Source organism: Tupaia chinensis, unplaced genomic scaffold (genome assembly GCF_000334495.1).
Source record: "Tupaia chinensis unplaced genomic scaffold, TupChi_1.0 Scaffold145396_1, whole genome shotgun sequence".
Classification (NCBI taxonomy): domain Eukaryota; kingdom Metazoa; phylum Chordata; class Mammalia; order Scandentia; family Tupaiidae; genus Tupaia; species Tupaia belangeri.
Genome location: NW_006205257.1, coordinates 2,142,584 through 2,152,789, shown reverse-complemented (window position 1 = coordinate 2,152,789; position 10,206 = coordinate 2,142,584). Strand labels below are relative to the sequence as shown.

General features: G+C 42.7%; 1 protein-coding gene across 1 annotated transcript in view; it reads left to right on the top strand.

Annotated features, from left to right (window-relative positions):
* The first annotated feature begins 26 nt into the window (after positions 1 to 26).
* TDRD12 (tudor domain containing 12) overlaps positions 27 to 10,206 on the top strand; it is a 96,946-nt gene continuing 86,766 nt past the window's right edge. The window contains 1 exon segment of the mRNA XM_027768073.1: positions 27 to 304. Coding sequence (XP_027623874.1) covers positions 281 to 304 — 24 coding nt within the window. The 5' untranslated portion in view covers positions 27 to 280.

Genomic DNA, 10,206 nt, shown 5'->3' with positions numbered 1-10,206 from the left:
CGTGTCCGCGTTGGCGGGGTGGCGGTTGCGGGAGCCCGAGGCAAGGCGGGCAGGAAGCACAACCCGCCCCCAGAGGCGTCGAGTTGGAGGACGGCGCGCGTCGTCTCCGGGGCGTGGCCCGGCCCGCGTGGGCGCGTTGGGAGAAGAGACCCTGGAGCCCCGGTCCAAGCGCAGGGACTGCCCCCGGGAGGGCAGAAGCACAAACTCCGCGGAAAGGCTGGAAATCCGCGGCCTCTACGGTGCACGTGTCCCAGGCGAGTCCGCGGCAGGCGCCGGGAAGATGCTCAAAGTCCTGGTGCTGAAGGTGAGCGAGTGCCCCGCGCTCCGGTCTGCGGCCCCGCACCGGACTCGGCGCGGGGTCGGGCCCCGGGACAGGCGTCCTGGAACCGGAGGTCGGGTTTCTGATATAAGTCAGAAAGTTCAGCCAGTGCACGTCCCCTGCACTTTTTGGGACATTCTTAGAGGAAGCAATTGTATTGGTGGTGTCACCGAAATGCAGATGTACCTGGGTGTCCGGTTTGGGTGTATTTCCTAACAACAGCATCTCAGCACCGACAAAGCACCGGTTTCCACACTCCCCCATTCACCTCCGCCCTTGGTAAGGGCCACTGCCAGGCTGTGGACATGGGGACTGTGGCCTGTGCTCCTATACCGAAGCCCTCGGGACTTGGCTTCTTACTGGACTCTTCCTTTGGCTTCCGGGGTCTCTTTTTCCCCTCCGCGACTTCTGGTTCTGGGCACCCGGATTCGGCCTGTGGAGCACGTGCCTGAACTCCTCACTGGTGGTGTGCGGATACTGGGAGGACCTTGTTAGAGGAAGGCGTTTACAAACCAGAGGAAAGGGCTGGGTTGGGATTATTGGAAAATAAATGTATTATGAATCACTGTAAAAGTCATACTTCAATCAGTAGACAAGGGAGAGGATTGTAGCAAAGGATGGGATTTAGAAAACGTCAAAGGAGCTGGACTGGCTGCCTCCTGCTTGGGAACCTCTTTCTCTTGGGGCCCAGCAACCCTTTTATTTATGCCCTCAGCTCTGATCTTCCTCCACCTGCGGCCTTTACCCAACTCACTCTCTGAGTAGGTTTCTTTTTCATTTTCCCAAGTGTGGTGCAGATATCATTTGTAGTTTGCTAATGTTTATATGGGTAAGCCCCTCCCCCACCAGGGTCCATCAATAGAGCCTGGATAAACAAGGGACAGTATGTATAGACACAATGGGATATTACTTATCCTACAAAAGGAGGACCTTTCTTTTTTTTGGTTTTACATGTATCAGTCATCTTTTATTAGCTATGAATTCTCAACTGGGATATGAAAGGACTCAGTAAATTCTGTTGGAGGGGTGCTAAGCCCAGGAGATGAAGGTCTGGCTCAGTGTATGGTGTCCATGCTGGTCCTCTTCAGTGGTCCTTGTGTCCCTGCTGGTGTTTGAGTTCTTTGTAAGAAAGGCAGTAGCTAAGAGCACATAAGCGGCCAGCACCATAGAAACCCTAGCAACACCCTCTATCTTCACGTTAAGGTACTTGTAATACTGACAGTAACTTCTCTGAAATGCTCCAGCGGTGCCTTTACGGGTAAAATTCCGCATCAGTATCCAGCGTGGCAGCTCCCCAAGTTTGACATGCATGAGTTTCTTCTTCACTGGTACAACTTATGCCATCTTGGAGTCCTGGTGTCTACTCTATTTCTTGTTGTTTTTTTTTTTAAAGATATTTTTGCCATAGGGTGCTTGTGCTTGCCAGAGAGACAAAGAGAGTCAGAGAGACAGAAAGTGAGAAATCCTTTGGGTAGATGGCCATGCCACAATCCCTTCTCCTCCATTCTCCTCTCAGGATTTTGGGCACGCACGCACATGTGCCTGGCCTGAGTTTTTTTTTTTTTTTTTTTTCTTGGAGAGGTTTTCACTATAGGGCGCGTGCGCTCGCCAGACAGACAGAGAGAGACATAGAGACAGAAAGCGAGAAATCACCCCCCAGAGGGGATGGTCATGCCACAATCCCTTCTCCTCCATTCTCCTCTCGGGATCTTGGGCATGTGCGCACACGTGCCCGGTGTGAGTTTTAAGCCACTGGGTCCAGGACGCGAACCGCGGTCGACTACATGGGAGTCCAGCAACATAGCCATTACGCCAACTGCTGGTTCCCGCCTGGCCCGAGTTTTAAGGCGTTGTGTTCAGGATTCAAACCACTTTTGACTACATTGGAGTCCAGTGACTTAACTTGCTGGTCATGAGGAAGGCAGTTCTAACACATGTTACAACATGGGGAAACCTTGTTAAGTGAGTTAAATCAGATGCGAAAGAGCAAATACTGTCTGATACCACTCATATGATATATTTAGTCACATTCGTAGAGATAGAAAGCAGAATGGTGGTGGCCAGGGGTTGGGGACACTGGAGAATTAGTGTCTGATGAGTGTAGAGAGTCAGTTTTACAAGATATCAAGCATTCTGGAGGTGGATGGTGGTGAGAGTTGCACAACATGAATGTACTTCATGTCACTGAACTATGCACTTAAGTATGAGAAATTATACATATATTTTACTACAATTTTAGTGGTAATGTATTTGTTGGAATATTTTGGAAATAAAAACATAACTAGCATAACAAATCTGTTAGGATGAGGCTAATGGAGAAAACAAGATCTTGAATAAAAATATATAGTATGGGGATGATGACATAATGGTTACAATGCTGGACTCCAACATAGTCAACTGTGGTTTGAGTCCCAGACCCAGCAGCTTAAAACTGATGCTAGGTACATGTGCGCATGTGCCCAAAGTGGTTTCTCACTTTCTGTCTCCCTGGCATGTGAAATAAAAAAGATATATATAACATAAAGGCAGCCCAGGAAGCACACACTTGTATCAGGAAGTTGTGCCCCGATTACCGCTATTGGGCAGCATGGCCCTGGAGCATTGGCAGAAAGGAGCAGGCTCCAGCCCGCCTAGGAAAGCACATTGAAGACCTGGCAACCTGAACCACTTGCATTGCTGTCTGGTAAAACTGGAGCACAGTTTCCACATTTTAGAAGCAGGTTTTTTAAAAAAATGAAGCATTCTATAATAGCAATTTCAAGGGAACTATCAGGATTTTTAATTTTCTTTTAAAAATAATTGCCAGTGGGCACATGCATTTGAGAGAGAGAGAGAGAGAGAGAGAGAGAGAGAGAGAGAGAGAGAGGAAGAAAGCACCACCCAGTGGAGAAGACACCCTCTCAGGCGTGGTCACACTATAATCCCTCCCATTTCTCTATCCTGTCAGGATTCTGAACACACACACACACACACACACACACACACACACACACCACACAGGGCGTTTCTTAAAGTACCAGGGCAGGACTGAAACTATACCTTTGACCATGTGGGATTGGCTTCCTTAACCACCAAGCAATGGGCTGGCCCTAAAAAAATATTTTATTAACCAAAGACCCTCTGCCCAGACTTCACCCTCCTGCTCCCTAGTCTAGCCAGGAGCCAGGAAAAACTTATAATCCATCAGATGACTATAAACCCACTACAGAGGCACAAGAGATATAAGAAACTAAGAAAATATCTCTCCTCTAATGGAAAAGAATAGCTCCTCTTCCTCCACAAAGAATATAAGGGAACTCGTGGAAATGTCAGATAAAGAATTTAAAATATTTGTGGTGACAAAGCTAACAGAGATGGAAGAGAACAGAGACAATGAACTCCAGAAGATGCAAGAGAAAAGAGACACTGAGTTCCAGGAGATGAGGAAGTTCTTGCATGATCTGAAAGAGGAGATACACATCATAAAAAAGAACTGAAAAATCAAAACTTCCCTTGAAGATATCAAAAGGAGATTAGATCTTGCAGAAGGTCAAATCTCAGGTGTAGAAGATAGAACCTCTGACCTAGAAAAATTCACCAAAAAGACTGAGAAAATAACCCAAAAAATTGAGAGTAACATTTGCGTAGTACTAGATGACATTAAACTCCCAAACATCCAGATCATTGGTATCCCAGAAGGTAAAGAAGCTAATAAGGACATTGATAATAAATTCCATGAAATCTTGAAAGAAAACTTTCCAAATCTAGAGAGGCACTCAAATATCTAGGCCCAAGAAATACAAAGGACCCCACATAGAATTGACCCAAGAAGATCTTCCCCAAGGCACATCACAGCCAGATTGACCAAAACCACAGACAGAGACAAGATACTAAAATTGTCATGAGAGAAATGTCAAATTACTTTTAAAGGATATTCCATAAAGCTAACATCAGATCTCTCATCAGAAACAATGCAAACAAAGAAAGAATGGGAAAATATATTCAAAGTGTTAAGTGAAAAACAATTTCAACCAAGAATATTATACCCAGCAAGATTATCTTCCATATGGCAAAAAAAGACAAAAACATTCTCAGATAAAAAAAAACTAAAAGAATTTATCAACACCATGCCAGCTCTCCAAAAAACATTGAAGGGGGAAACCATCAGTTAGTGTAATGGCTATGTCGCTGGACTCCCACATAGTCGACCGCGGTTCGCGTCCCAGACCCGGTGGCTTAAAACTCACGTAGGGCATGTGTGTGTGCAGGGCATGTGTGTGTGCGTGCCCAAGATCCTGAGAGGAGAATGGAGGAGAAGGGATTGCGGTGTGACCATCCCCTCTGGGGGGTGATTTCTCACTTTCCCTTTCTGTCTCTATGTCCCCCTCTGGCTGTCTGGCGAGCGCAAGCCCCCTATAGTGAAAACCTCCCCCCCCCCCCCAAAAAAAAATGTTGAGGGGAAACTAAAGTCTGTCACACAGAAATAAGCGTACTAGAATCGACCAAGCCTAATGGTAGGGACAAGTCCGGAACTGAATGTTAACTTCCAGAGTTTAAATGGAAAGATCAGACCACAGTAACACTGCAAATTTAGTAGAAGAGAGATTAATTACGTAGGTCTGAACTAGTGAAATAGAATTTACTTTAGACTAAAATATTATTGATTTTCTTTGATGCTTTGATTTCTATATTTAAGGATTTTTGTCTTTTTAACTGTTGATAGATTCATCTACCTACTATTTGAACTGAATCCTAACCTTTCTCCTTTAAGTTTCAAGCAAATTTCTCTTAACATTTTTAAATTTTGACGTATTAAAACTAAAACTTTTTTCAAAATTAAAAAATGCATTAAAAATGTTTTATTAAACATGGTTCCCAAATGTGTTATTTTGAAAGAAGCTACAAAAATATATTGCCAATAACCATAGACTGTATACCTAGACTCACCCTGAGGGGGCCTCCTTCTATGAACTTTTGTCCATGGAAAATATATACTATGAAAAATCTGGGACCAGCTGTTAGTATAATGGCTATGTCGCTGGAATCCCATGTAGTGGACAGCGGTTCATGTCCCGGACCTGGTGACTTGAACCTCATGCCAGGTGCGCGTGCATCCATGGCCCAAGATCCCGAGAGGAGAATGGAGGAGAAGGGATTGCAGCGTGGCCATCCCCCCTGGGGGGGGGGTGATTTCTTGCTTTCTGTCTCTCTGTCTGGTGAGCACACGTGCTCTATAGCAAAAACCTCTCGAAAGAAAAAAAAAAAAGGAAAAGAAAAAGAGGAAAATCTATGCTTGAATTTCAAAATTTGTTTGTACCAAAATAAACTTATACTTTAACTGCATTTTCCACACACTTTTTGAAGTCCCCTCTTAAGTTGTAAAGTTATTTACTTTTCTTGTGCTGAGTCATGTGAGAATTCGTTGAGAACTCTAAACATTTAAGCATGTATTTTCTTTTTTTTTTATAATTATTTAATTTTATTCTTTCATCCATTTATTTTAATTTGACCAAAGAGAGACAGAGAAAGAGAGAGGGGAAGTGAGAAAGCAAGCCACCAGGTCCAGGACTTGAACCATGGTCGGCCATGTGGGAGTGTCCAGCGCCTTATCCACCACGCCACCCGCTGGTCCCCTAAGCATGTACTTTCTAAGAGTAAAGACTTTCTCTTAAATAATGACAATATAATCATCACACTTGAGAAATTTAACATTAGTATAACACTATTGTCTAATATATGATTCATATTAAAATTTCTCCAGTTGTTTCAATAATGTCTTTTGTAATTTATTTTCTCTAATCCAGAATCAAGAAAAAAATTACAGGTACCAGCAGTTAGCATAATGGCTATGTCGCTGGACTCCCATGTGGTCGACCACGGTTCGCGTCCCCGACCCGGTGGCTTAAGCCTCATGCCAGGCACGTGTGCGTGCATGCCCAAGATCCTGAGAGGAGAATGGAGGAGAAGGGATTGTGGTGTGGCCGTCTGCCCTGGGGGGTGATTTCTCACTTTCTGTCTCTCTGTCTCTCTCTGTCTATCTGGCGAGCTCACGTGCCCTATAGCAAAAACCTCTCAAAAAAAATATTACACATTGCATTTAGTTGCCAAGACCTTTTAGTCTTTTTAAAAAATTTATTATTTTAATTTGACCAGAGAGAGAGAGAAGGAAAGTGAGAAAGTAAATCACCAGGTCCAAGACTTGAACTGTGGTTAATCGTGTGGGAATCCAGAGCCTTAGCTACAGCACTGTCTGCTGGCCCATGACCTTTCAGTCTTTTAACTTAGGTCAGTGCCCTGGACTTATTCTATGTTTGATGACGCTGAAATTTCTGAAGATGAGGGCAGTTGCTTTGAAAAACATCCCTTAATTTGTATTTGCATTTACTTATGATTATTTTTCAAATATTTATTTAAATCCATTTGCTGTTGTTATTTTTTAATTTTGACCAGAGAGAGACAAGGCTAAAGAGAAAGTGAGAAAGTAAGCTGCCAAGCCTGGCATTTGAACCACAATCGGCATGTAGGAATCCAGTGCCTTACCCACCGTGCCATCTGCTGCACCCCCATGATTATTTTTAAGTTAAACTTTTTTTTTTTTTTTTTGGAGAGGTTTTTGATATAGGGCGCGCGCACTCGCCAGAGAGACAGAGAGAGACAGAGAGACAGAAAGCGAGAAATCACCCCCCAGGGGGGATGGCCATGCCACAATCCCTTCTCCTCCATTCTCCTCTCGGGATCTTGGGCATTCACGCACACGCGCCTGGCATGAGTTTAAGCCACTGGGTGTGGGACTTGAACCATGGTCGATTACATGGGAGTCCAGCGACATAGCCATTACTCTAACTGCTGGTCCCAGTTAAACATTTTTATTAAAAATACTACATAGGGGGACCTGCAGGTAGCAAGGTGGTTAGGGGCACTGGATTCCCACTTGGCAGACTGTGGTTTGAGTCCTGGACCTGATGGCCTGCTTTCTCATTTTCCTTCTCTCTCTCTCTTCCTCTTTCTCTTGCTCTGTCCCTGTCTTGTCAAATTAAAATAAAGAAGTAAATAAAGGTAATTAAAATAGTTCTTTAGAAAAAAATACTATATAGGTGATGCCATATCAGAGGACAGGAACTTTTTTTTTAATTACTTTGATTAAAAAAATTTTAAAAATTTAAGTTTTTATAAAGATGTGTTCTGGAAGTACAGAAAATATTATAAACATTTGGATATCCACATCACCTAGCTTTATCACTTTAACATTTTGCCATGTTAGATTCACATTCTTTTGCTTTTTAAAAATTTGCTGTAGGGTGCATGCATTTGCTAGAGAGAGAAAAAGTGAGAAAACACTTCCCTGTGGGTAATGGCCATGCTGCCCTCCTTTTGCCTCCATCCTCCTCTTGGGATTTTAGGCAACCACACACATGCACCAAGTGTGTTTTTCTAGTTGCCGGGTCTGGAGTTTGAACTGGGGATCCAGCCTCCTTAATCATCATGCCACTGGTTGGCCCCACATCTTTTTTTAAAACCCATTAACTAATTTTTAACTTGAGATATAATTTATTTACAGTAAAGTTTGTTCTTTTTTTATTAAGTCCCCCCTCCCACACACACACACACACATAGTTTGTGCACTTGCTAGGGAGTGAGAGACACAGTGAAAGGGAAAGCGGGAAATCATGGCCACACCGCAGTCCCCTCTCCTCCATTCTCCTCCTCATGTGCCCGGAGTGATTTTCAAGCCACCAGGTCCCACACCCAAACCGCTGTTGGCTATGTGGGAGTCCTGTGCCTTAACCACTATGCCACCTGCTGGCCCCATGTTCATTATTATTATTTTTTTTTCATGTAGACTTTGGTAACATTTTGAAAAATGCATACTGTCATGTAATCACCACCACAATCAAGATATAGAACTATTTCACTACCCACTCCCCAAACTTATCTTGTACTCTTTGTAGTTATTTTCTCTCCCCACCACTAATCCTTGGTAACCACTGATCTGTTTTGTTGCCATTTTGCCTTTTTCAGAATGGCATACAAGTGGAATCACAGTCATACAGTAGCATATACTTTGAGTCTGGCTTCTTCGATTTAGCTTAGTGCATTTGAGAATCATTTATGTTGTTGCATACATCACTAGTTTCTTTTTTTTTTTTTGAGAGAGATTTTCGCTCTAGGGCGCGTGCGCTCGCCAGACAGACAGAGAGAGACATAGAGACAGAAAGCGAGAAATCACCCCCGAGGGGGGATGGTCACGCCGCAATCCCTTCTCCTCCATTCTCTTCTCGGGATCTTGGGCACGCACACACACGCGCCTGGCGTGAGATTTAAGCCACTGGGTCCGGGACGCGAACCGTGGTCGACTACGTGGGAGTCCAGCGACATAGCCAATTGCTGGTTCCCACTAGTTTCTTTTTTATGATCGCCACGTAGTGTTTCATTGTGTGGATTTACCGGTTTATTATACCAGTTGACGGCCATTTGGGTTGTTCCCAGTTTTTGGTGATCATGAATAAAATGCTATAAACTTCACATACAGGTTTTTGTATGAATACAAGTTTTTGAGTAAATAATTAAGATGGAATTACCTGTATGTTTGACTTTATGAGAAACTGCCAAACTGTTTTTGAGAGTAAGTGTACCAGTTTGCATTCTCATCAACAATGTACAAGTTTTAGTTTCACTGTGTCCTCATCAGCATGTTTTATTGTCAGTTTTATAAATTTAAGCCATTCCAGTAGATGTGTAGTGGTGTCCCATAATGAATTTAATTTGCGTTTCCCTAATGACAAATGATGTGTTAATCTTTTTATGTGCATGCTTGTCATCCTTCCATCTTTCTTGGTGAAGTGTCTGTCAAGTCTTTCGTCCACTGTTCTAATTGAGTGGGTTTTTTTTTTTTTTTAACCACATTATAATATATGTAGGTAAAGTTCTTTGTTGGATATGTGATTTACAAATATTGTCTCTACTTTGTGGTTTTTCTTTTATTTTTAACATTTCTTTCTTTCTTTGTTCCATGATAGAGAGAGAGAGAAAACACACCAACCAGGTCTTGACACCATAATCCACCTCAGTAATGTTGAGCAAAATGCTTATGTCCTTTTGACCATTTATGTAACTTGTTTAGAAGAATGTCTATTTAAGCTCTTTGCCCATTTTTTTTTTTTTAGAGATTTTTGCCCTAGGATACGTGCGCTTGCCAGAGAGAGAGAGAGAGAGAGACTAGAGACAGTGAGAGGGAAAGTGAGCATCACCCCCCAGAGGGATGACCATGCCTAGTCCCCTCTCCTTCATTCTCCTCCTGAGATCTTGGGAATGTATGCACATGTGCCCAGCATGAGTTTCAAGCCACTAGGTCCAGGACTTGAACTGTGGTTGGTTATGTGGGAGTCCAGTGCCTTAACCACTGTGCCACCTGCTGGCTCCATCTTTGCCCATTTTTAATTTGGATGGTTTGGGGTTTTGGTTGAGTTTTAGGAGTTCTCTATGTGTTCTAGGCATCAATTCTAGATATATTAGATATATAACTTGAAAATATTTTCTCCCTTTCCATGGTTTATTGTACTCTGTTTTTAATGCTCAAAAGTTGAATGTTCAATATAGTCCAATTTATCTATTTTTTTTTCTTTTGTCGCCTCTGCCTTTGGCTTTATAGCCAAGAAATCACAGTCAAATTCAATGTCATGAAACATTTGCTTTTTATTTTCTAAGAGTTTTATAGTTTTATTAGGCTGTCAGGAAAGTATGTTTTCTATTTGTATAGACTTTCCTGCTGACACAGTATATTTAAATCTTTGCTCCATTTTGAGTTAATTTCTATATATGGTATTAGGTTAGGATCCAATGTATTTTTTCACCTGTGGAACTTTCAGCCTTTTTTTTTTTTTTAAAAGGTTTTATTGAAACAGGTTTTT